The sequence below is a fragment of the Macaca fascicularis genome, chromosome 1, assembly GCF_037993035.2.
Source record: "Macaca fascicularis isolate 582-1 chromosome 1, T2T-MFA8v1.1".
Lineage (NCBI taxonomy): Eukaryota > Metazoa > Chordata > Mammalia > Primates > Cercopithecidae > Macaca > Macaca fascicularis.
In genome coordinates, this window is record NC_088375.1 from 199,857,401 (window position 1) to 199,884,978 (window position 27,578).

At 42.1% G+C, this 27,578-nt stretch overlaps 1 protein-coding gene across 9 annotated transcripts in view; it reads right to left on the reverse strand.

Annotated features, from left to right (window-relative positions):
• ZMYM1 (zinc finger MYM-type containing 1) overlaps positions 1–27,578 on the reverse strand; it is a 37,955-nt gene that overhangs the window by 4,091 nt on the left and 6,286 nt on the right. For 3 of the 9 annotated variants that reach the window (XM_005544007.5, XM_045374960.3, XM_045374963.3), the window contains 7 exons: positions 18,005–18,174; positions 15,760–15,832; positions 14,091–14,340; positions 6,883–7,057; positions 6,583–6,795; positions 1,542–1,695; positions 89–229 (listed from right to left, as the gene is read on the reverse strand). In XM_005544007.5, the coding sequence (XP_005544064.3) occupies positions 89–229; positions 1,542–1,695; positions 6,583–6,795; positions 6,883–7,057; positions 14,091–14,340; positions 15,760–15,832; positions 18,005–18,100 (1,102 nt within the window). In that variant the 5' untranslated portion in view covers positions 18,101–18,174. Of the gene's footprint in view, positions 1–88; positions 230–1,541; positions 1,696–2,611; positions 2,782–6,582; positions 6,796–6,882; positions 7,058–11,855; positions 11,953–14,090; positions 14,341–15,759; positions 15,833–18,004; positions 18,175–18,647; positions 18,770–27,578 lie in introns of all 9 variants that reach the window. The other 6 variants (XM_005544010.5, XM_074012563.1, XM_074012582.1 and 3 more) reach the window with 5 other exon arrangements.

A 27,578-nucleotide genomic window follows, 5' to 3' on the forward strand; every position in this document is an offset into this window, starting at 1 on the left:
CGCCCGCCTCGGCCTCCCAAAGTGCTGGGATTACAGGCTTGAGCCACCGTGCCCGGCCTATGTCAAATATTTTAACGTCAACTTTTACCTTGCAAGACATCAGTGTTCATGATGGGCAAGGCAACATCGGTGTCTGCCAATGACACTATATTGCTTATAACTGGAGTCGTATCTTTCTTTGGAGAGAGAAGCTCTGTTGAAGTATTGTGCACCACGGAAACAACATTTACTGACAAAAACAAAAAGATTTCTTATAAACTAAGCGAAAACAATCATCAGAAAGTACTGTTATAGTAATACTGTTTCAAGAAATAATGCAAGCATCTAATAGCTTAAGGAATTGGTAGTTACTGAAGTAATTTTTATTAGGGCTTAGGAATAGCCAGGTTCTTTAGTATCATATTTATAATTACAACACTACACTGAAAATTTACACTTCTCCAATATTTTATGTCTTTTACCTTTGTGCACAATTTCCCAGTCCTTTTAAACAATTTAAAAAGTTTAAATTATGAGAAAATTTTTCTGTGAAATTTCTCATGAAGAAAAGAGATTCTGATAGAATCTCCTAATGGGCATCAATTTCAAACTCTTTCAGGATTCATAAACCTTAACATCAATAGAGTGCTAGGTTGGTGTCCCAGCTATTATTGCAGAAATTTCTGTAACAAGCCAGTTTGTATGACTTACAAATCCCAGAGGCAGCAGTCACTCTATGGTCTATGTAAATAGCACCACTGGTCCTATCCTGGGGCTTTTTGATGGAATACTTAGTTGGCTCAGATTATTTGTGCTTTTTAATTATTAAGTCCTAAAGCATTTACAATCACCTCTATTTCATGTGAAAAATGTAATGAAAACTCTTTTTACAAAGCAGGGCTAAGTAAAACATTCTATATTCTAATAAAAGCAGTCTTGTAAATGGATTAAACTCTATATTGAGTGTCTCCTATGTACCATGTTTTGCAGTAGTTGCTCAATATATATTGATGTAAACATACATATGTTCATTTACTAAAGAATCTAAATAAAGACATGTATCTTTTAATTTTTATTATTATTATTTTTGAGATGCAATCTTGATCTGTTGCCCAGACTAGAGTGCAATGGTGCGATCTTGGCTCACTGCAACCTCCACCACCTGGGTTCAAGTGATTCTCCTGTCTCAGCCTCCTGAGTAGCCAGGACTACAGGGACCCACCACCACGCCAAGCTAATATTTTTGTATTTTTAGTAGAGACGGGGTTTCACCATGTTGGCCAGGCTAGTCTCAAACTCCTGACCTCAGGCGATCTGCCTGCTTTGGCCTCCCAAATAGGCATGAACCACCGTGGTTGGCCTACAAATATTAACTCTCTGGTGGTAAAGTAGCCTTCCTTTTATACAAAAATACTGAAAAATAGTTCTTTGCAACAGGTTTAGATTGTTTTGACTTTTAAAAGTCAGTTTAATTTGAAAATGAATCAAGGTTATAAATTAAAGCCAAATAATAGTATTTATTAATAATTACTAAACCCCTACAATTGCTAAACAAACATTACCTGAAGAAGATTCCATCTTAGCTTTACTGTATGCAGAGAAACAATTAATAGAGCAGAAAAGCTCTGTCTTCCCCAAATCACTGGTAGTCTCAATCATTTCATCTGAGGGCTTCAATGGTTTGCAAGGAACAGATATAAGTGGTTTGGCAGGTTTCTGTTTAGAGATTAAAATAATATTCATATTTCTGGTATGTGATATATTGTTAATGAAGAAGAACCTATCACCACTGCTTTTAGTTGGAATATTAAAAAGAATAACAAGATATTTTTTACATTTTCTTAAAAAAAAAGACACTACAGATTGCAATAACTAAAATGAAGAAAATTGGCAAATTTGAAAATGATCTTTATTATTTATCAGATATATTTAACAGCAATTATAATAATAATACCTATGAAAGCAATAAGGCCGGGTGTGGTGGCTCACGCCTATAATCCCAGCACTTTGGGAGGCCAAAGCAGGCAGATCACCTGAGGTCAGGAGTTTGAGACCAGCCTGGCCAACATGGTGAAATCCCGAGTCTGTACTAAAAATACAAAAAATTAGCTAGGTGTGGTGGTGAGCACCTGTAATCACAGTTACTCAGGAGGCTGAGGCAGGAGAATCACTTGAACCCGGGTGGCAGAGGTTGCAGTGAGCTGAGATCGCACCACTGCACTCCAGGCTGGGCAACAAGAGCGAAACTCCATTTCAAGGAAAAAAAGAAAAAGCAATGAAGAAAGTGGTCACAGAAGAAGTTAATCATTTCAGGCAGTCAAAGCCTATTGGATAAACAAAGGCCTTTTATAGTTATAGATCTATCCTCAATGGTAGCTTGGGAATTAACTTGGGAAGATGTCTACTGATGCTGAGGAGGAGCCAGGAAGGAGTGCTTAACACACTTTATAAGATACTGTGGGATAACTGTTTTTCTAGGCTAACTTCATGGTAAAAATTACAAGCATATTGTAAGAAAGCAGCATACAAGCAATAGACAGTATAGAGTATTCTGAGTTGAGTAAGTAGTAACTGTGCAAAAGAAAGGATATAAGCTTTGAAAGGCAGGCATTACTGCAAAGATTATGCTCACCATCTATTCTTTCTAGTCAAACAGGAACCAATATTCCTGGATTTCAGAATATGTCAGAGCCTAGGCACAGTGGCTCACGCCTGTAATCTCAACTTTCAGAGGCTGCAGCGGGAGTATCACTTGAACCCAGGAGTTTGAGACCAGACTGGTAAAATAGTGAGACCTCATCTCTAATAAATAAATAAATAAATAAAAATAAAAAATTAGCCTAGTGTGGTGGCCTGCGCCTGTAGTCCCATTTACTTGCGAGGCTGAGGTGGGGAGGATCATTGAGCCCAGGAAGACAGAGGTTGCAGTGAGCTGAGATCATGCCATTGCACTCCAGCCTGGGCAACAGAGTAAGCCTCTGTCTCAAAACAAGAAAAAAAGAAAAATTAAACATCAGGCTGGGTATGGTGGCTCCTGCCTGTAATCCCAGCACTTTGGGAGGCTGAGGCAGGAAGATCACTTGAGCCCAGGAATTCGAGACCAGCCTGGGCAACAAAGTGAGACCCATCTCTACAAAAAACACAAACATTAACCAGGTGTGGTGGCGCATGTGTGTGATCCCAGCTACATGGGAGGCTGAGGCAGGAAGATTGCTTGAACACCTGAGGTTGGGCCTCCAGTGAGCTTTGCTCACACCACTGCACTCCAGTCTCCAGCCTAGGTGGAAAAGCAAGACTCAGTCTAAAAAAAAAACAAAAAACAAAAAAAGTCACTGATGGAATAAAACTGCTTTCGGAGATACAAAGTACACAGACAGGCTGGGTGCCGGTGGCTCATACCTGTAATCCCAGCACTTTGGGAGGCCAAGGCAGGCAGATCATCTGAGGTCAGGAGTTCAATACTAGCCTGGCCAACATGGTGGAACCCTGTCTCTACAAAAATACAAAAATTAGCTGGGTGTGGTGGCGGGCACCTGTAACCCCAGCTACTTGGGAGGCTGAGATGGAAGAATTGCTCGAACCTGGGAGGCGGAGGCTGCAGTGAGCTGAGATAGTGCCATTGCATGCCAGCCTGGGCAACAGAGCAAGACTGTCTCAAGAAAACAAAAACAAAAACAAAACAAAAAAAACTCCACCAAAGTACAAAGACAAAAAAATACATATATGTTTTTCTGTGAGAGAACGGGATATTGGCAAAGGCACAACAAAACAAAAAGGATAATTTTGAAAATTTCTATTTTTATCCTTTATTAGTATGAAAAACTTTTATATTTTGAGAAATCTTAACAATTCACTAATCTTTGACATTAATCAACAATAGTGGCGTCATTTATTTTTATTTATTTATTTATTTTTGAGACAGAGTCTTGCTCTGTTGTCCAGGCTGGAATGCAGTGGTGCGATCTCGGCTCACTACAGCCTTTACCTTCCCCAGGTTCAAGCAATTCTCCTGCCTCAGACTCCTGGGTAGCTGGGATTACAGGCATGTGATACCATGCCCAGCTAATTTTTGTATTTTTAGTAGAGATGGAGTTTCACCATATTGGCCGGGCTGGTCTTGAACTCCTGACCTCAAGTGATCTTCCTGTTTGGCCTCCCAAAGTGCTAGGATTACAGGCATGAGCCACCGCTTCTGGTCCAATGTATAATTTATAATTAAGTTAGTTTATTATTCATAAGGGAAGGCTAACTTAATATACTCTATTAACATATGGCCAAAATAATTATAATTGCATCTAATAATCCACTTTTTAAAAATAAAAAGCTATCCCATTTTTAGATTCACATATTTGGACATTTTTCTAATTCTGGATTATAGTTCCCTAACATTGTAGATTTACTCCAGTATCACTGTCACATGATGTCTTACATTCAGATGTAAGAAGAAAGTGTTAGGTTGTGCTTGTTAACTAACTTGTTTACCCAAATCAGTCCTGCCCCATCACATAAGCTGAACAACTGGGTACTCAATACAGGCTTTTAAAAACAGAACAAGGCCTATTTATTGAGTGTCAAAAATAAAGAAAAAAAAAAGGAGTATTATTTCCTGCCTTTGGGAGAAGTCTTCTGTGCTTTCCATTCTGGTCCCAAGGCAGGATACTCTCAAGATGGGGGCATTCTGCCATAGAAAAGATGTGAGTCACAAATGATCTATTTGAATTATGGCTTGTTTTCACTCCCATCTTCAACTGCTTTTTTTTTTTTTTTTTTTTTTTTGAGGCAGAGTCTCACTCTGTCGCCTAGGCTGGAGTGCAATGGTACCATCTCGGCTCACTGCAATTTCCGCCTCCCGGGTTCAAGCAATTCTTCTGCCTCAGCCTCCTAAGTAGTTAGGATTTCAGGTGCCCGCCACCATGCCCAGCTAATTTTGGTATTCTTTTTTTTTTTTTTTTTTTTTTTTGAGACGGAGTCTCACGCTGTTGCCCAGGCTGGAGTGCAGTGGCGCGATCTCGGCTCACTGCAAGCTCCGCCTCCCGGGTTCCCGCCATTCTCCTGCCTCAGCCTCCTGAGTAGCTGGGACTACAGGCGCCCGCCACCGCGCCCGGCTAATTTTTTGTATTTTTAGTAGAGACGGGGTTTCACTGTGGTCTCGATCTCCTGACCTTGTGATCCGCCCGCCTCGGCCTCCCAAAGTGCTGGGATTACAGGCTTGAGCCACCGCGCCCGGCCTAATTTTTGGTATTCTTAGTAGAGGCAGGTTTTCGCCATGTTGGCCAGGCTGGTCTCCAACTCCTGACCTCAGGTGATCCGCCCACCTCAGCCTCCCAAAGTGCTGGGATTATAGGCGTGAGCCACCGCACCAGGTCAACTGCTTGTTTTTAAGGAAATCTGTATAGCGAAAGAGTTGGGTCTCAAAACATGATATGAACAAGCAACATATCTAAGAAGTCCCACCTCATCTCATTTGCTCTTTCTCTGTTCTCAGAAGCACCCACCCAGAGCTCGTCTCATCAGAAATAGGGACAAATAATCCAAATCTCATTGGATTATTTCCTCCTATGACTGATTCAGAAAAAGCATGTGATATTTTTTGTTTGTTTTTTTAAAGATGGGTTCTTGATATGTTGCTCAGGCTGGTTCTGAACTCCTGGCTCAACTGAACCTCCTGCCTTGGTCTCCCAAAGTGCTGGGATAACAGGTGTAAGCCACCATGCCTGACCACATGTGACATTCTTGATTCATCTTTGCATTGTTTGGTATAAGAGTTAAACACGTGGAATTAAAAACAAAAACATGGCTAGGTTCACATCTGTAATCCCAGCACCTTAGGAGACCAAGGCAGGAGGATCAGCTGAGTTCAGGAGTTTTAAGACAAGCTTGGGCAACACAGTAAGAGCTTGTCTCTACAAAAAATTTAAAAATTAGCCAGGTGTGGTGGCGTGTGCCTGTAGTCCCAGCTACTCGGGACGCTGAGGTGGGAGGATCACTTGAGCTAAGGAGGTCAAGGCCACAGTGAGCCATGATTGCCACTGCACTCCAAGCTGGCTGACAGAAGAGAAAGACCTTATCTCAAAAAAATAAAAATAAATAAAAAAAAATAAATAGCCGGGCACGGTGGCTCATGCCTGTAGTCCCAGCTCCTTGGGAGGCTGAGGCAGGAGAATTGCTCGAACCCGGGAGGCAGAGGTTGCAGTGAGCCAAGATTGTGCCACTGCACTTCAGCCTGGGCAAAAGAGTGAGACTCCTTCTCAAAAAAAAAATAAATAAAAATAAAAACAGAAATACTTTCATGTTTGGGTTTTATTGACCAGCAGACTTGTTATTTTTGCTATACTTATTTGTAGTTTATAAACTGGCTCCAGCCTGCTTGCCTTTTCTTTAAGATAACATAATCAATCTGATATTATTTAGGAAAATCTCCATATAGCATTTATCATGAATTCTTATGCAAGAAGAAACTGTTAAAAAGTCTTCTATTTCATCTTCATCAACTTACCAACTGACATTATTCCAAAGGGTACCAAAAACTACTTCCCACATTTTCCTAGAGTGAAACCATTCATAGGCCAGTTAATAGAAGAAACCATAGGTCTTTATTCATACCTGCTTATATGCTGTAATGCTCTTTGAACTATTAAAGTAATGAGACTGTCCTTCCATCTGAAGTATGTGAGACAGACTAGAGCTGGTGTAACAGTAAGTGCCACAGTTCTCACAGCAGTTCATGATGAAGTTGTTAGCAGAGTGAAACTTTGAAAGGCAGGCATTACTGCAAAGATTATGTTTCACATTCTGGTATTTTACTTCATACTGAATCTAGGATTTAATAAAAAGATTCAGTAAAAACTCTGATATTTAAGCAGAATCATCAGAATCCCTGTAAAGGTTATAATTGGAACTTACAGTAGCAGTCTTCTGGCACATGCTGCACTTGGTCATAATGCTATTAGTACATATGGTAACAAATGGTTTTCTTTTTTCTTCATATGATGAAAGACAAGATAGGCTGCAAAAAGTTTTGCATGAGGTAGTGTCTTCCAGTTGAACACTGATCACATCCTTTGGATTTAAAATGTCTCTAAGAATAAATAACAAGGACACCATTAAACAGTTTAAACACAATTATAACTTCTTCCTCTTTATAAACAAAATAACCTCTCAAAATAGAGTAAGAACGTTAGCCTTGAGATGAGAAAACCTGAATTTGGTATCCAGTTCTGTCACATTTATACTCCCTAAATTTTAATTTTCTCATATATAAAGCACATCTAATAGTGCAGTTTTGTTTTTTTTTAAGAGATAGGATCTTGCTATGTTGCCCAAGCTGGCCTCAAATTCCTGGGCTCAAGAGATTCTCCCACCTCAATCTCCTAAGTAGCTAGGATTACAGGCACATAATGTCACCATGCCTGACTTTGATGGTGCAGTTTTGGAGACTAGCCAGCCTGTAGTATTAGGTGGTGCTAGTGAAAACCGAGGGATCACATATTCACACGAGCAACTCTAGAATCTACAGGACAGATAATCTCAAAGAATAGTCTTCAAATCCCTGGGCGGGGGGAGTCCCCAACATCAAAACTATTTTCATAAGATGTTATTTGCCTTTTCACTGTGTTGATGTTTGCAACATCACTTTGCCACTGATGTTGCAAAGCTAACAGTAGGACCTTGCAATCCCGCTCCTTGGTAAACACCCAAAAAAACTAAAAACAGGTACTTAAACAAGCACATGTACATGCAAAACAGCACTATTCACAATAGTCAAAAGATGAAAACAGCCCAAATGTTCATCAGTAAGTGAATGAATCAATAAGCACATTGTGTTACATACGTACAGTGGAGTATCATTCGCCTATTAACAAAAAGAATAAAGTACTGATACATGTTACAACATGGACAAACCTTGAAAATATTATGCTAAGGGAAAGACCCAGACACAAAAAGTCACTGCACTCTAGCCTGAGCAACAGAGTAATAATACCCTGTCACAAAAAAAGTCATATATGATTCCATTTATATGAGATATTCAGAATAGATGAAATCTATAGATATAATGCATACTGGTGGTTGACAGGCACTGGGGGTAGTGCGAACTTGGGAGAAACTGCTTAGTGTTTAAGGTGTTTTACTTTGAAGTGATGGAAATGTTTTGGAACAAGATAGAGGTGATAGTCACCCATTATGAATATACTAAATGCCAATGAAATGGTTAATTTCTTGGTATACAAATTTCACTTCAATGAATTTGGAAAAGAAAAAAGGCAATGGTGGGTAAAACTGTCAGAGCCTTAGCAGAAATCAAGGCAGTGGCATCAAAATGTACTAATATTCATGTTACTCCCTGCTACACATTCGCTGCCAAAAAAAATTTTTTTTGAAGTTTCAGTTTCACTTAAGGATGTACTCAATGAAACAGCAAAATATTTTAGATTATTTAAACTTCATCCTTAAGTACATTTAAAAAATATTCTGTCTTGGCCAAGTGGTAGGGTGAGGAAAAAAAAATTCTGTGTGACAACATGGGACATAAGCATAAAGTACTTCTGCACACCAAAGGATGATGGTTGTCTCAAGGAAAAGCCCACACGGAAATGTTGAGTTATAAATGAATTAGCCACTTTTTTCATGGAAAACATTTTTACTTCAAAGTACTATAAACAGTTTACTGTAAATAGTTTAAAGACAAACTATTATCCACAAGTGGGTATCTGCAGATATTTTCTTGAAAATGAAAAAAAATGAGACTGCCACTTCAAGTAAAACAACTGACAGTATTTATCGCCAACAACAAAATGTTGGCTTTCAAGTGATAAGTAGAATTTGGAAATCTTGTATCTTCCAAATTAACTTGATCGATACCCAAAACTTAAAAACTTTTCTGAGACTAGTGGTGATTTTTAAAATACTGCATAATAAAATATGAGAACACTTAGAAGATCTGCAGAACTCGGTGAACCAGTATTTTCCAAATTACAATAGCATATTATAAAAATCATTCACGTGTAAAAGATTCATTCAAAGTACAAGATAAATTAATGAATTTTAACATAACAGAGTGCAAAAAGTTCACTGATCCACATGGTACAAAAAGTTTGATCCCACATTGCAACTAGCCTTTAAGAAACTACCACTTGATTTTTGGTTGTAGTATCAAAAGTATCAAAGAACGCCCACAACAATCTAAAAGCCTACTAAAACACTCCCTGCTTTTCCAGTCACATATTTCTGAGGCCAGATTTTCTTCAGACTTCAACCTAAACGACATTTTGCAATAAAGCGGAGGCAGAAACAGATACAAAAATCCAGCTAGATGTAAAGTGATTTGCAAAACTGATAATGATATTTATCAATTTTTTAAAAATATGGGTATTTTTCATTTAAAATGTCATTTAATTTTTGATACAGTTAATATTCATAATCTACATAACTAAAGCTCTTTGGGTCTTCAATAATTTTTCAGGGTATAAGAAGTCCTGAGACCAGAAAGTTTGAGAACTGCCACTATAGAAAATACCTATATACTTAATAGCCAGGCGTGGTGGTTCATGCTTTTAATCTTGGGAGGCCAACGCGGACGGATCACTTGAGCTCAGGAGTTCGAGACCAGCCTGGCTAACGTGGTGAAACCCCATCTCTACTAAAAATATTTAAAACCATTAGTATTTTGTGATCAGTGTTTTGGGAGTTATGAACACAACACTGTAAAATCACAGACCACAGAAGAATTAATTTGGGGAGTGGGTGGTTGTAAGAAGAGAGTGAGGAATGGTGTGGGAATAGACAAAAGGTAAAGATATTTGAGGCATACCTTTCAGACAGAATAAAGACACCAGCCAGATGGGAAGGGAGAAGAAGAAACTACATCAACGACGCATGGACGTCTGAAAATGCTTCCTAGTTTTATTGTTATCAGCATACTAGATTGCTGGCTTCTAGTGATCTACTAAAGCTTTATAAAAAATTAAAAAATGAATGTTGGTCAGGCACGGTAGCTCACATCTGTAATCCTAGCACTTTGGGAGGCCGAGGCAGGCAGATCACCTGAGGTCAGGAGTTAGGGACCAGCCTGGCCAACATGGTAAAACCCCGTCTCTACTAAAAATACAAAAATTAACTGGGCATGGTGATGGGCACCTGTAATCCCAGCTATTAGGGAGGCTGAGGCAGGAGAATCTCTTGAACCTGGGAGGCGGAGGTTGCAGTGAGCCGAGATCCTGCTATTGAATTCCAGCCTGGGCAAAAGAGGGACACTCCGCCTCAAAAAAAGAAAAAAAAAAAAAAAAGAGAATGTTGGCTGGGTACAGTGGCTCACGCCCATAATGCCAGCACTTTGGGAGGGCAAGGCAGGAGGATCACTTCAGCCCAGGAGTTCAAGACCAGCCTGGACAACATGGTGAAACCATCTCTACAAAAAAATACAAAAACTGGTCAGGCAGGGTGGCATGTGCCTGCAGTCCCAGCTACTCGGGAGGGTAAAGGTGGGAGGACTGCTTAAGCCCAGGTGATCGAAGCTGCAGTGAGCCAAGATGGTGCCACTGTATTCCAACCTGGGTGGCAGACAGAGATCTTGTCTCAAAAAAAAAAAAAAAAAAAAACAAAAGAAAGAAAGAAAGAAACGCCAACAAATTAGGAACAACTTTCTGATAAATAAATCAAACCTAGTGCAGGGGCCGATTTTGGGCTTTATTGATTGCATTCAGGATTTCTGGTTGGTTCCAACTGAGACACTAAAGTGAAGAAATGACACTTAAATACACAGTTCCCAAGAACAAGTCACATCGTTTTTTTTTTTTTTTGAGATAGGGTCTCGCTCTGTTGCCCAGGCTGGAGTGCAGTTGCACAATCTCAGCTCACTGCAACCTCTGCCTCCTGGGTTCAAGCAATTCTCCTGCCTCAGTCACTGGAGTATCTCAAACGCCTGACCTCCAGTGATTCTCCTGTCTTGGCCTCCCAAAGTGCTGGGATTACAGGAGTGAACCACCTTGCCTGGCCCACAAGTTGCATCTTTCTAGTAAGGTTTAAAATGTTATCTTCAAAGTGATCTTCCATTTAGTCCATGAAATAGAATAAAAACTGCATTGACTCAAAACAGATATTAAATCATTCCTATAACAGAAATCTTAAAAAGTAATTAAAAATCAGGCAGGGTGTGGTGGCTCATGCCTGTAATCCCAGCACTTTGGGAGGCCGAGGTAAGCAGATCACCTGAGGTCAGGAGTTTGAGACCAGCCTGGCCAACATGGCAAAAGTGCATCTCTACTAAAAATAAAAAAGTTAGCTGGGCACAGTGGCGTACGCCTGTAATCCCAGCTATTTAGGAGGCTGAAGCAGGAGAACTGCTTGAACCCAGGAGGTGGAGGTGGCAGTGAGCTGAGATTACACCACTGCACTCTGGCCTAGGTGACAGAGTGAGACTCTGTCTCAAATGAAACAAAACAAAACAAACAAACAAAACTGAAAACCAGCATGGTGGCTCACACCTGTAATCCCGGCACTTTGGGAGACCAAGGCAGGAGGATCACTTGAGCTCAGGAGTTTGAGACCAGCCTGGGCAACACAGTGAGACTCTGTCTCTGCAAAAATAAATAAATAAGTAACTGAAATTTATTTTCAGTTCAGGATAGTTTCACTGGAAGATAAAAAACCCCAGAAGACTAGCTAAAATTTATATAAAAGGCTAATTAATGTGGAATTTTTAAGTTTTGAAAAAAGCACAGTCTACTCTGAATCATGGATGGCGTTTCCCAGCCTAAAATTTACTACCATCTTTCTACCCACTACAATATAGTATTTTTAATTTAAAAATTTTATTCTAGAGGAAGTAAAACTTATCTTATTTTTACTCATATTGGATTTTCATGCCTAGGAGAACTTACACACTAAATCTTTCCTGCTTCAGCCTTTTTCAATCTGTCTGGGACATCTGCTGAAGATGTGTAGTGAGTCTCTAAGGTCCCTTCCAGTTTTATGATTCTGCAGGAAGAGAAAGCAGGCTGAAGAAAGTACTATATGGCCCATAGCAAGAAAGTAAAAAGACAAAAGGCTAGTATAGTATTGAAGGGTTGAAAAGCAAAAGAGAATGTAAGTAACCTTCCATGGAATAAGACCTGAAGCAACAGATAAGAACTGAAGCAGCAGCCAGAGGAGCTGAAGCAACCCATCAAAAGGGTTTGTGAGTTTGTTAAGAAAATAATAAGGCCGGGCGTGGTGGCTCAAGCCTGTAATCCCAGCACTTTGGGAGGCCGAGACGGGCGGATCACGAGGTCAGGAGATTGAGACCATCCTGGCTAACACGGTGAAACCCCGTCTCTACTAAAATACAAAAAAAATTAGCCGGGCGTGGTGGCGGGCGCCTGTAGTCCCAGCTACTCGGGAGGCTGAGGCAGGAGAATGGCGTGAACCTGGGAGGCGGAGCTTGCAGTGAGCTGAGATCCGGGCACTGCACTCCAGCCTGGGTGACAGAGCGAGACTCCGTCTCAAAAAAAAAAAAAAAAAAAGAAAATAATAAGTTAACATTTATTGAGTTCTTATTACCTGCTAGTATTATTCTGACCACTTAAATGTACTATTTAATGCTCATAATTCTTTTGTACATTTATAAAAACAGATACGAATACTAAGTAACAAAGAAGTTCTCAATAGTGATCCAAATTTGGCATGTATAGGAATCACATGGGGATAAATGCAGTTATGAATCAGTAGGTCTGGGTGAGACCTGAGAAAGTGCATTTCTTGTTTTTTCTTTTTGAGACAGAGCCTCACTCTGTCGCCCGGACTACAGTGCAGTGGCCCGATCTCAACTCACTGCAACCTTCGCCTCCCGGGTTCAAGCAATTCTCCTGCTTCAGCCTCCCAAGTAGCTGGGATTACAGGCGCACGGCACAGCACCCGGCTAATTTTTTGTATTTTAGTAGAGACAGGATTTCACCGTGTTGCCCAGGCTGGTCTCAAACTTGAGCTCAGGCAATCCGCCCGCCTCGGCCTCCCTAAGTGCTAGGATAACAGGCATAAGCCACCGTGCACGGCCTGAAAAAGTGCATTTCTAACAAACTCTTGGGTGATGCTGATCTAGCAACTCAGGTATGAAACTTTGAGTAGTAAAATATAACTAAACAGAAGCAGCAAAATTCAAATTATGGCAACCTGAGTCCAAAACAAGTATTATTTGGAAGAAATTTGTTATATTTAGAAGCACTGTGGTTGCCTATGAATTTTCTTGTTCTGAACAAGAACATTTAAAAATTAGCATATCCTAAGTGCTAACAATCATAATTATACTGCCTTAGGACTCTCAAAGCCAAAATGACACTGATTTTTCACATATTCTCACATAAGTTTTTAAAAGATTACATACAGTCACGTAGGTTTATCTATGGCCATCAATTTTTCAAAAGAATCACTTCATTTACCATTATAAAAGAAATGTAGTATTATTCTACATCTTGGAAAATCCAAAATAACTGTCATAGGATTAATTTTGTAGTAGGTTGCTCCCTATACAGTTAAATAGAACAGAATGGATAAACAATAATCCCACTTACAGAGAATTTCAAACGAAAAGAGTAGGAAAGTAAGTTTTGGAAGTCACATTACTTAAAGGTGAACAGAAACAGAACTTTTCACATGTTAAATTTCTGCAAAAAAAAATATTTCTAGAGAATCCATCAGAGGAACTAAAAGTAGAAAAAACTTTTTACTAAACCAAGACGACGTCTTCAAAAGAAATGAAAATGGCCGGGCACAGTGGCTTACACCTGTAATCCCAGCACTTTGGGAGGCAAAGGCTGGCAGATCACCTGAGGTCAGGAGTTGAAGACCAGCCTGGCCAACATGGCGAAACCCCATCTCTACTAAAAAATACCAAATTAGCCGGGTGTGGTGGTGCATAGCTGTAATCCCAGCTACTCAGGAGGCCAAGGCAGGAGATTCTGGTTGAACCCAGGAGGAGGAGGTTGCAGTGAGCTGAGATGGTGCCACTGCACTCCAGCCAGGGCAACAAGAGTGAAACTCAGTCTCAAAAAATAAAAAAAGGAAATGTAGAAATTACAACTAAGACTATGATCAAGAACAAGGTAGGGAAATAAAAAGGGGCATAATTTAGAATTATATACTTTGAGCAGTTTGAACAAGTTCTCTTAGAAGGAACTGATGAACTGGCAGATGAAATGTATTCAGTGATGCATGGTATGGAGCAGAAAAGTTGAGCAGATCCTTTCCTCTGATAAGCAGTTTGCCCCTTCTGAAGAATTTTTTTACAACCAGCACAGGAAACCTGAATAGCTGTGGTTGAAACTGAAGGAAGCATTTTATTCATGCCAGATGATGCCAGAGAAAGCTGAATGCCTGTAGTCAACTGTGAAGCTATAAAAACAGAAGAGGGAGAAAAAAAATCGAGTTACACAAAATTAAGTAGGCATTCTTTTATTTTCTTTCTTTCTTTTTTTAGAGACAGGGTCTTGCTCTAGTTGCCCTCTTTTGCACTCTAGGCAGTGTAGTGATATGATCATGGCTCACTGCAGCCTTGACACCCTGTACTCAAATGACCCTCTCGCCACCTGGTGCGGTGGCTCATGACTATAATCCCAGAACTTTGGGAGGCCAAGGCGGGTGGATCACCTGAGGTCAGGAGTTCAAGACCAGCCTTGGCCAACGTGGTGAAGCCCTATCTTAATAAAAAATACAAAATTAGCCAGGCGCGGGGGCTAACACCTGTAATCCCAGCATTTGGGGAGGCCAAAGTGGGTGGATCACAAGTTCAAGAGATCGAGACCATCCTGGGCAACATGGGAAAACCCTGTCTCTACTAAAAATACAAAAATTAGCTGGGCATAGTGGCACACACCTATAGTCCCAGGTACTCGGGAGGCTGAGGCAGGAGAATCACTTGAACCTGAGAGGTGGAGGTTGCAGTGAGCCGAGATCACGCACTGCCCTCCAGCCTGGCAACAGAGCGAGACCGTCTCAAAACAAAATTTTCTGGGTGTGGTGGCATGTGCCTGTGATCCTAGCTACTTGGGAGGCTGAGGCAGGAGCACTGCTTGAACCTGGGCAGCGGAGGTTGCAGTGAGCCAAGATCATGCCATTGCACTCCAGCCTGGACAACAAGAGTGGAAACTCCATCTCAAAAAAAAAAAAAAAAAAAATCCTCATGCCTCAGCCTCCCAAGTAGCTGGGACTACAGGCATGCACCATCACACCTGGTTTATAAATCTTCTGTAGAGACGGGATCTCACTATGTTGCCCAGGCTGGTCTCAAACTCCTGCCCTCAAGCGATCCTTCCACCTTGGCCTCCCAAAATGTTGGGATTACAGGCATGAGCCACCATGCCCAGGCTCTTTCATTTTCTTCTTTTTTTTTTTGAGACAGAGTCTCGGTCTGTTGCCCAGGTTGGAGTGCAGTGGTGTAATCTCAGCTCACCACAATCTCCACCTCCCAGGTTCAAGTGAATCTCCTGCCTCAGCCTCCTGAGTAGCTGGGATTACAGGCATGCACCACCACGCCTGGCTAATTTTGTATTTGTAGTAGAGACGGGGTTTCACTATGTTGTCCAGACTGGTCTCGAACTCCTGACCTCATGATCCGCCTGCCTTGGTCTCCCAAAGTGCTGGGATTACAGGTGTAAGCCACCGTGCATGGCCTCTCTTTAATTTTCTTACAGGTTACTTCTCCTGGACTTGAAACCCAACACAAACAGAGCAATATTCAAAGGCATTAAAAAAGAATGAATCAGCTATCATATTGGTCTGAATAAACATAATTAACTTAAATCATTCTATTACCACTCTCTGAAAACACAGCGTTTATTTTCAGTTCATTCTCCTGAGTTCTGGATTGTTGCCTATGACAATACTCCTAAAAAGAAAAAAAGAAAAGAATTAAAAATAATGAATACAATGAATTTAAGACAACCACTCATTCAACAGAAAATGATAAATTGTGGTCAGGTCTGGTCAATGAATTGTAAACTGAATTGAACCAAAATACATGGGTATGCACTACCCTTTTGGTGCTCTTTGGCTGACAATACCAATCACCTAATACATTATTTTCTGTGGTATCCAGGTGTGACATCAGATTCTTTTGTCAACAAAATCCTTCCAGTCACTACCAATAGGGAGCAGACATATTGAATTACAACTATTTTCCCTACTTTTTTTTTCTTTTTTTTTTGGAGACAAGATCTTACTCTGTCACCCAGGCTGGAATACAGTGACGCGATCTCGGCTCACTATAACCTCCTACTTCTGGGTTCAAGTGATTCTCATGCCTCAGCCTCTGGGACTACAAGGACGTGCCTCTATGCCCGGCTAATGTTTGAATTTTTAGTGGAGGCATGGTTTCACCATGTTGCCCATGGTCTTGAACTCCTGGCCTCAAGTGATCTGCCTGTCTCACCCTACTAAAATGCTGGGATTACAGGCATGAGCCACCACACTCAGTCTTCCCTGCTTGTTCTAATCATTAACAGCCAATTGTTTTCATAAAGACCTTAACCCCAGAAATTGTTAATTGGACAGAATGATTCTTACAAAGGACAATTTTTTCAGAGCAGGAGGCAATTTCATAGCTGCTATATCTAAACTTGATCTATGTATGAAAGTCCACGGGATGACGAAGCAATAGATAGTTCCTAGATTAATAACATTCCCCAGTGTCAACAACTCAATGGTAAGCATACCCTTATTAATATTAAATATTAATATTTAATTATTTAATTAAATATTATTTAATATTAATATTAAATTTATTTATATTTAATATTTTAATTAATCTTATTTAATATCAATCTACTTTAGGCTATTTCTAAATAGAATACTACAAATAAATTACTCTTTTTAGCCATTTTTCTTTCATTAGAACTTTCAGCTGGTTCACAGTTCATATACAAACATTCTTCTTTTTTTTTCTTTTTTTTAAGAGACAGGGTCTCGCTTCATCACCCAGGCTGGAGTGCAATGGCACAATCATAGCTCACTGCTTCCTTGAATTCCGGGGCTCAAGCGATCCTCCTGCCTTAGCCTCTCAAGTAGCTGAGACTACAGGTGTGCACCACTATGCCTGGCTAATCTTTGTATTTTTTATACAGACAAGGTCTCGTCATCCGGTTGGTCTCAAACTCTTGGGCTCAAGTGATCGTCCCGCCTTGGCCTCCCAAAGTTCTGGGATTACTAGTGAGCCACTGTGCCCGGCCATATATTACAAACATTCTAAGGAATGTTTTCCCTACTTAAACAATACTCACAGCTCAAGTCAGTTCATCCTTTATGGGTTCTTTAGTAAGCAATATGTATAAAATTTTTTTTAAATTTACATAAAAAATTAATTTAGATTAAAAATTGTAATTTGTATTGTTTCAAGTTAAGAAAAACAAAAATAAAATGTGTTAACCTCTGGAAGTAGACTCTGGCGGAAAAAAAAAAAAAAGTGTTAACATTAGCCAGGCCCATAACACCTTAAACAATCCTTTTATCTACACAAAAACCCAATTCCAGGCCGGGCGCGGTGGCTCAAGCCTGTAATCCCAGCACTTTGGGAGGCCGAGACGGGCGGATCACGAGGTTAGGAGATCGAGACCATCCTGGCTAACATGGTGAAACCCCGTCTCTACTAAAAAATACAAAAAACTAGCCAGGCAAGGTGGCGGGCGCTTGTAGTCCCAGCTACTCGGGAGGCTGAGGCAGGAGAATGGCGTAAACCTGGGAGGCGGAGCTTGCAGTGAGCTGAGATCCGGCAACTGCACTCCAGCCTGGGCCACAGAGAGAGACTCTGCCTCAAAAAAAAAAAAAAAAAAAAAAAAAAAAAAAAAAAAAAACCCAATTCCAAACAGTCTAATTTTTCCTCAAATCATTTTCTTACATATACTTGTAATGGCACTTAACACCATATACCTTGTATTATTTCATTAACTGCTTTGGAGGAGACAAAGATTTGAGTTTTTCAATGAATAATTTCAGCACCTTTATAACCAAAATTTATAATTAAATGCTGCTCTAGAAATAATGGAAATAAGGGAAAAGTGTTTACTTGAGCATTGTCGGGTTCTGTCTTAACTTCATCTAGCAGCCCCAGCTGTGATGCCACTGACTTGTCACATTCACCACCTAACAGTGGTTCTTTCATTTTAGTATCTGATGCAAAGGAATTCTCCAGTTCCAAACTAATGGGTTTCTTCCTGAAGAACAGTTTCCAGATTCCTAAAATAAAATATTGGTAAAGAGTTTGATTTTAAAATTAGTCCTTTTAAATACAGTAATTTTCTGGAACCACAAAAGGGTCTTTAGACAGCTTGGCATCAAGGTTCCTTCACTGTAAGAACACTGGCTTCTTTCCTTTCATTCATTATTCTTCAATATAGTTTTGCTGTATACTTCTCTGGTAGCTACTACCAACTCTGTGCTTTCTTCTGAAATAGTCTCCATTTCTGTTCCCCCAAGCCTGAATGCAGCATAAAACCACCAAAACTTACAAGTTTATTTTTAACTTTTCAATAGTAGAAAACGTAAAGCTTTCAGCCGGGGGCGGTGGCTCACGCCTGTAAACCCAGCACTTTGGGAGGCCTAGGTGGGTGGATCACCTGAGGTCAGGAGTTCGAGACCAGGCTGGCCAACATGGTGAAACCCCATCTCTACTAAAAATACAAAAATTAGCCAGGTATGGTGGCACGTACCTGTAATTCCAGCTACTTGGGAGCCTGGGGCACGAGAATCGCTTGAACCTGGGAGGTGGAGGTTGCATTAAACAGACACTGAGCCACTGTACTCCAGCCTGGGAGACAGAGTGAGACTGTGCCTCAACAAACAAACAAACAAACAAAAAAGAAATGTAAAGCTTTCTATCTGAGGTTAACCCAATCTGTACTCACTACCCCTCTCTGCCCTCCAGTTATCCTTGTCATTTGCTTCTTCGATTTCTCTTCCATTCCAGGATATAAGCATTTAAATACATTCTAGAATCTAAAGCTACCCACCGTCTCTCTGACCACCCCTTTCCCCATTCTTGAAATTCCTTTGATTTTTCTTTTTTTTTTTTTTCTTTTTTTTTTTGAGACAGAGTCTCGCTTAGTCGCCCAGGCTGGAGTGCAATGGCGCGATCTCGGCTCACTGCAAGCTCCGCCTCCCGGGTTCACGCCATTCTCCTGCCTCAGCCTCCCGAGTAGCTGGGACTACAGGCGCCCGCTGCCTCGCCCGGCTAATTTTTTGCATTTTTAGTAGAGACGGGGTTTCACCGTGTTAGCCAGGATGGTCTCGATCTCCTGACCTCGTGATCCGCCCGCCTCGGCCTCCCAAAGTGCTGGGATTACAGGCGTGAGCCACCGCGCCCGGCCCCTTTGATTTTTCTTACTCCGACGTCTCCTGTTTCTCATTTTACCTCTTCGGCAGTATTTTTCACAAATACTTATTTTACCGCTTCTGAAATGTTTGTGTTCCTCAAAAACACAATTTCCCAGCAGTCTTCTTGCCTGCTCTATGATCTTGAACTCCTGGCTTTTAAAAAATAACCAAGTTGGCTGGGCGCAGTGGCTCACGCCTGTAATCCCAACACTTTGGGAGGCTGAGGAGGGTGGATCACGTGAGGTCAGGAGTTTGAGACCAGTCTGGTCAACATGCTGAAATCCCATCTCTACCAAAAATACAAAAAATTAGGCTTGGTGGCATACACCTGTAATCACAGTTACTCGGTAGGCTAGGGCAGGAGAATAGCTTGAACCTGCGAGCAGAGGTAGCAGTGGGCCAAGATCACGTCACTGCACTCCAGCCTGGGTGACAGAGCGAGACTCTGTCTCAAAAAAAAAAAAAAAAAAAAAAAAAGAAAGAAAAGAAAAACCTGTTATCTGGGTGCGGTAGTTCACACCTGTAATCCCAGCATTTTGGGAGGCTACGGCGAGTGGATCACCAGAGGTCAGGAGTTTGAGACTGGCCTGGCGAACAAGGCGAAACCCTGTCTCTACGAAAAATACAAAAAAAAAAATCAGCTGGGTGTGGTGATATGTGCCTGTGATCTCAGCTACTCGGGAGGCTGAGGCAGGAGAATCGCTTGAACCCAGGAGGTGGAGGCTGCAGTGAACTGAGATTGTACCACTGCATTCCAGCTGTCTCAAACAAACAAAAAAACCAAGTCTTTGGCCAGGCGCGGTAGCTCATGCCTGTAATCCCAGCACTTTGGAGGTCAAGGCAGGTGGATCACCTGAGGTGAGGAGTTCGAGACCAGCCTGGTCAACATGGCAAATGCCTGTCTCTACTAAAAATACAAAAATTATCTGGTCATGGTGGCAGGCGCCTGTAAGTCCAGCTACTCGGGAGGCTGAGGCAGGAGAATCACTTGAAAATGAGAGGCAGAGGTTGCAGTGAGCCGAGATCGTGCCATTGCACTCCAGCCTGAGAGACAGAGCGAGACTCCATCTCAAAAAACAAAACAAACAAAAACCAAGTCTTTTTAAATTTTTTTTTTTGAGACAAAGTCTCGCTCTGTCACTCAGACAGTGGCACTATCTCAGTTCACTGCAGCCTCACCCTCCTGGGATCAAGCAATTCTCCCACCTTAGTCTCCCGAGTAGCTGGGATCACAAGCATGCGCCACCATGCCCAGCTAATTTTTTTTTTTTTTTTTAAGAGAAGGGGTCTCACTATGTTGCCCAGACTGATCTCGAACTCCTGGCTCAAGTGATCCTCTCACCTCAGCCTCCCAAAGTGCTCAAATGACAGGTGTCTATCTGCGCCCGGCCTATGATCACAACCACAGATTCAACTATCACCTATGGGCTGTTTCTCCCTTACGTTCCTAAGCTGCGGTCCATATACCTAATTGCCTATTAAATATCTCCATTTGGCCGGGGCGGTGGTTCACGCCTGTAATCCCAGCACTTTGGGAGGCTGAGGCGGGTGGATCATGAGGTCAGGAGATCGAGACCATCCTGGCTAACACGGTGAAACCCCGTCTCTGCTAAAAATACAAAAAAAATTAGCCAGGTGCAGTGGCAGGTGCCTGTAGTCCCAGCTACTTGGGAGGCTGAGTCAGGAGAATGGCGTGAGCCTGGGAGGCGGAGCTTGCAGTGAGCAGAGATCGAGTCACTGCACTACAGCCTGGGTGACAGAGCAAGACTCCGTCTTGATAATAAAATAAATAAATAAATAAATAAATAAATATCTCCATTTGAATGTTCCACAGGTCCCTCAAACTCAAGGGATTTGAACTCTGGTCTCAAGCAATCCTCTTGCCTCAATAACACTATATTCTTTTATTACCCCCACAAACCTGCTTTACAGATATTCCCTTTCTTGGTAAATAGCAGTGTCATATACCTAATTTCCTATGCCAGAAATCTAGGATTAACCTAGAATTATTCTTCTCCCTAAATCTAATCATGAAATTAGATCAATCTACCCCCTTTAAATAAGTCTTTTTTTTTTTTTGAGACAAGAGTTTTGCTCTTGTTGCCCAGGATGGAGTGCAATGGCGTGCATCTTAGCTCACTGCAACCACAGCCTCCTGGGTTCAAGCGATTCTCCTGCCCCAGCCTCCTGAGTAGCTGGGATTACAGGCATGTGCCACCACGCCCAGCTAATTTTGTATTTTTAGTAGAGATGGGGCTTTTCCATGTTGGTCAGGATGGGCTCACTCTCGACCTCAGGTGATCCGCCTGCCTTGGCCTCCCAAAGTGTTGGGAATACAGGCGTGAGCCACCACGACCAGCCAAATAAGTCTTAAGTCTATTTTCCCATCACACATGCCTGCCTGCTTCTCACTATCCAAATCAGTAGATTCATTTTTGGTCAATAGGCAGCTAAAATCCAAACTCACATTATAAAAGACTGTTGTGCATTCAGGTTTTAAAAAAATTCCATCTTACAATTTTTGAGGAACTACGAAAGCAAGGTCTCTTTTACTTTTTTCATTATACTTTAAGTTCTGGGGTACATGTGCAGAACATGCAGTTTTGTTATACAGGTATACACATGCCATGGTGGTCTGCTGCACCCATCAACCTGTCACCTATATTAGGTATAGCTCCTAATGCTATTCCTCCCAGCAAGGTCTCTTTTTCAAAGACAGATTGGTTCCTTATTTTCTCCTTTTTCCTTGACTGAGGCCTACTTTCCACTTTTCTGGTAACTGCCACCTCTGATTCTAAATCCTTTGGAACTCTTTCCTTTCCTGCTACTCTAGCTTGGCTTCAGAGTGCAAGTCTTCCTGTCTCCTAGATCCTTAAAAAAGAGCCTTGAGGCCGGGCATGGTGGCTCACGCCTGTAATTCTAGCACTTTGGGGGGCCGAGGTGGGCAGATCACCAGGTCAGGAGATAGAGACCATCCTGGCAAACACGGTGAAATCCCGTCTCTACTAAAAATACAAAAAAAAAAAAAATTAGCTGGCCGTGGTGGCAGGCGCCTGTAGTCCCAGCTTCTTGGGAGGCTGAGGCAGGAGAATGGCGTGAACCCGGGAGGCGGCGGAGCTTGCAGTGAGCGGAGATTGTGCCACTGCACTACAGCCTGGGCGACAGAGTGAGACTCCGCCTCAAAAAAAAAAAAAAAAAAAAAAAGAGCCTTACAGCAGGCATTTGTAGTCCCAGCTACTCGGGAGTCTGAGGCAGGAGAATAGCATGAACCCAGGATGCGGAGCTTGCAGTGAGCCGAGATTGCGTCACCGCACTCCAGCCTGGGTGACAGAGCAAGACTCTGTCTCAGAAAAATTAAAAAAAAAAAAAAGCCTTCATTATGGAGGGCAGATGATAACTAACACAAATGTGGAGAAGCTGAAGTTCTTACAGGATCACTTAGAATAATGGGCTCCAAAAAAGAAAAAAAAACAAACAAAAAAATCTCTTATAGGAGTAATTCCAGGACTACGGTTTTATTCTGGGTTAGTACACGAAAGACCCAAGTAATCCTGCCATTATTTTTTATTTCTGTGATTGGGGCTCAACCACCTTCCCTCATTTCCATCTTTAGCTCAACTTTTGCTGAAAGTTCCTATCCCAACACAGAAAGTTAAATAAGGCCTGAGTGTCAAGTGCAATAAATAGTTCATACAGCCTCTGTCCAGCCGATTTGAGCACTACACACAAGTAGTAAAGCAAAACTCACTAATAATTAACTATTTGTCATTAGGTAGATTCCCTTCACCTGGAAGTACATACGCCATGCAAGTCTAAACATCAGTTAAAAAGAAAGCACCAAGTTTTGTGCAGTGGTGGTATCATAGCCAATGAAGTTTATGTGAGGTACAATTACTGCTATTTGTAAGACAAAACAAAACAAAGTAAAACAAAACAAAGTACCTATGAGCTTTGGCATCTGGCAACCCCTTCAAACATGTCATCATACAAACATAAAAATAGTGGAGACTGAGCGCAGTGGCTCACGCCTGAAATCCCAGAGCTCTGGGAGGCTAAGGTGGGTGGATCAGGAGGTCAGGAGTTCAAGGCCAGCCTTACCAACATAGTGAAACCCCATCTCTACTAAAAAATACAAAAAATTAGTTGGGCGTGGTGGTGGGCACCTGTAATCCCAGCTACTCAGGAGGCTGAGGCAGGAGAATAGCTTGAATCTGGGAGGCGGAGGTTGCAGTGAGCCGAGATCTCGCCATTGCACTCTAGCTCAGGCAAGAGTGTGAGACTCTGTCTCAAAAAGAAAAAAAGGAAAGCATCCTGAAAATTTCTGAGGCAAGGGAAAATGCAATGCAACATATGGCTATAAGAAGAGCAAAACATGTATTAGTGACAGATCCATTACTTCCTTTTCCAACAAGATGCACATTAGAGTAAAATAATTCCTACAGACTTCCTTTTAACATAGCCCTACTCATCTTTCCAAACTAGGGCTAAATCATAGTATGACAGAGTACAGGTATTAATAGTCAAAGGATGAATGCTGCACATCTTCCTGCTGGGCAATACTACTTGGTAGTAATATAAAATATATATACATATATACACATACACACATTTTGAGATGGAGTCTTGCTCTGTCACCAGGCTGGAGTGCAGTGGTGTCATCACGGCTCACTGCAACCTCTATCTCCCAGGTTCAAGCGATTCTCCTGCCTCAGCATGCTGAGTAGCTGGGATTACAGGCATGCGCTACCATGCTCAGCTAATTTTTGTATTTTAGTAGAGACGGGTTTTCACCATGTTGGCCAGGATAGTCTCTATCACCTGACCTTTTGATCCGCCCGCCTCGGCCTCCCAAAGTGTTGGGATTACATGTGTGAGCCACCGCGCCCGGCCATAAAATATTTTAATTTAAACCGAAGAGAGAAATATGATAGAGCACACAACAAAATTCACATTCATTCTTTCTTTTTTTTTTTTCCGAGACGGAATCTCTCTCTGTCACCCAGGCTGGAGTGCAGTGGCACAATCTCAGCTCACTGCAACCTCCGCCTCCCAGGTTCAAACAATTATCTGCCTCAGCCTCCTGAGTAGCTGGGATTACAGGCGCCTGCCAGCACGCCTGGCTACATTTTGTTTTTTAGTAGAGACGGGAAGTTTTGTTTTTTCAGTAGAGACGGGGTTTCACCATCTTGGCCAGGTTGGTCTCGAACTCCTGACCTCATGATCCACTGGCCTCAGCCTCCCAAAGTGCTGAGATTACAGGCATGAGCCATCACACCCAGCCCACATTCATTCTTAAAGTAAAACAGGAGATCACAAAGAAATTGGAAGTTTCAAGACCAGGCACGGTGGCTCATGCCTGTAATCCCAGCACTTTGGGAGGCCGATGCGGGCTGATCACCTGAGGCTGGGAGTTCAAGACCAGCCTGACCAACATGGAGAAACCCCGTCTCTACTAAAAATACAAAAAATTAGCCGAGCGTGGTGGCACATGCCTGTAATCCCAGCTATTTGGGAGGCTGAGGCAAGAGAATCACTTGCACCTGGGAGGCAGAGGTTGCAGTGAACCGAGATTGTGCCACTGCACTCCAGCCTAGGCAACAAGAACGAAACTCCATCTCAAAAAAAAAAAAAAAAAAGAAAATGCAAGTTTCAAGAGTTATTTCCAGATACACATATAGACCTCCAGGGGATATCATCCAGATTCTTCCTGGAAAATTAGTAAATAATATTTATATAACCCTGATGGTTCAAACTACTGTTAAAAAATGAATTTTTGGGCGGGCACTGTGGCTCACCTCTGTAATCCCAGCACTTTAGGAGCCTGAGGTGGGCAGATTATCTGAGGTCAGGAGTTCGAGACCAGCCTGGCCAACATGGTGAAACCCCATCTCTACTAAAAATACGAAAAATTAGTCAGGTGTGGTGGCACACACCTGTAGTTTCAGCTCTTGGGAGGCTGCGACAGGAGAATCTCTTGACCTGGGAGGTGGAGGCTGCAGTGAACGGAGATCGTGCCACTGCACTCCAGCCTGGGTGCAACACAGCAAGACTCCATCTCAAAACAAACAAACAAACAAACAAAAGGCCGGGCGCGGTGGCTCACGCCTGTAATCCCAGCACTTTGGGAGGCTGAGGTGGGTGGATCACGAGGTCAGGAGTTCAAGATCAGCCTGGCCAAGATGGTGAAACCCCATCTCTATTAAAAATACAAAAAAAATTAGCCGAGTGTGGTGGTGGGAGCCTGTAATCCCAGCTACTCGGGAGGCTGAGGCAGACAATTTCTTAAACCCAGGAGGTGGAGGATGCAGTGAGCCGAGATCAGGCCACTGCACTCAAGCCTGGGCAACAGAGCAAAACTGCATCTCAAAAAAAAAAAATTTTTTTTCAATTGAAAAAAAAATTTGCATGAGATTTCAATGAAATATAAGGCAGCTACAATAATGAAAGGAAACTGCATGACGATGAGTAAGATGCACAGACATATAATCTCAAAACTAATTTATATAGAGACTATTTTTTTACTGCTACAGATAAAGTTATAATCTTGATTGGAGAGAGATCTGAACAAATTTAGCAACAAACTTTCTGGGTTTTTTTTGTTTGTTTGTTTGTTTTTTTTTAGACGGAGTCTCGCGCTGTCGCCCGGGCTGGAGTGCAGTGGCCGGATCTCAGCTCACTGCAAGCTCCACCTCCCGGGTTTGCGCCATTCTCCTGCCTCAGCCTCCTGAGTAGCTGGGACTACAGGCGCCTGCCACCTCGCCCGGCTAGTTTTTTTGTATTTTTTAGTAGAGACGGGGTTTCACTGTGTTAGCCAAGATGGTCTCGATCTCCTGACCTCATGATCCGCCTGTCTCGGCCTCCCAAAGTGCTGGGATTACAGGCTTGAGCCACCGCGCCCGGCCAACTTTCTGTTTTTTACAAGTCATAGCCCAGACTGTAGTCCCAGCTACTCAGGAGGCTGAGGCAGGAGGATCACCTGAACCTGGAAGGCAGAGGTTGCGGTGAGATACGATTGCGCCACCGCACTCCAGCCTGTATGACAGAGTAAGATTCCATCTCAAAATAAATAAATAAAATAAACTAATAACCCAATATTGAAAATTTTGGGGAAAAACCTTAAATTCTGTATGACTATAAATATAACTTGAAGAAATTATTTTTTAAAAAGTCATATTATGGATGACAGTGATTTATATAATGAAATTCAAATCTTCTATATTTTCTGTGATAACAATTTACCATGAGTGACCCAAATACAATGTTTAAACATAATACACAAAATTGAATTCTGACATCATTGATAATTTGCTTACTTTCAGTCCTGAAAACCACAGCTTTACATGTATTTTTCTATTTGGTCATTACAAAGGTGTATTTGTCACAGTAGGAGGATGGAACTCATTTTATTCCGTGATGTGTTAGCTTAATTTATAACTTTTAAATATTTAGACACAGAGTTCATAATCTTAGCAAGGACCCCACAAAGGCTAGGGGCCAGTGTGAACCTAGCACCCCAACCACAAGTATGTTTCAAAACTAGACTGGGAATGAGGGGTGCAGAATACTGATTAACAACAATTCCCTATTAGAGCTAGGTGGCTGGCATGTGCCACACCAAAGGCAGGAATGGGCAGGCCCAGGAGAGCCCCAGGAATGACTGTTCAAGGAAGGAGGCTATTGTCCCTCAAGCTGGAATGTAGTCAAGGAGATGCTTTCAGCGTCAGCAAATGACAGCTGCAGCTAAAGGGAGATCTACAACAACCACAGGAGAAAACACCATCCTCCTCTTTGGGCCAGAGGGAAAGAGAGACAGATGTCAAGGCAAAGAATCAGCTGCACCTTAATCTCCTCACTTTACTTGTCCCCATACTGCTTTCCTTCCTGCAAGTCATTTCTGCCTAATCAGATCCTACGCAGTTTGTAAATCAACTGAACTCCAGATTTTATCAGACTAGCAAGAATTAAAAATAATGTGGGGGCTGGGTGCAGTGGCTCACACCTGTAATCCCAGCAATTTGAGAGGCCGAGACAGGTGGATCACGAGGTCAGGAGATCGAGACCATCCTGGCTAACACGGTGACAGCCCGTCTCTACTAAAATTACAAAAAATTAGCCAGGTGTGGTGGCAGGCGCCTGTAGTCCCAGGTACTCGGGAGGCGGAGGCAGGAGAAGGGTGTGAACCCTGGAGGCAAGACCGTACCACTGCACTCCAGCCTAGGCACAGAGCGAGACTGTCTTAAAAAAAAAATAATGGGGCTGGGCATGGT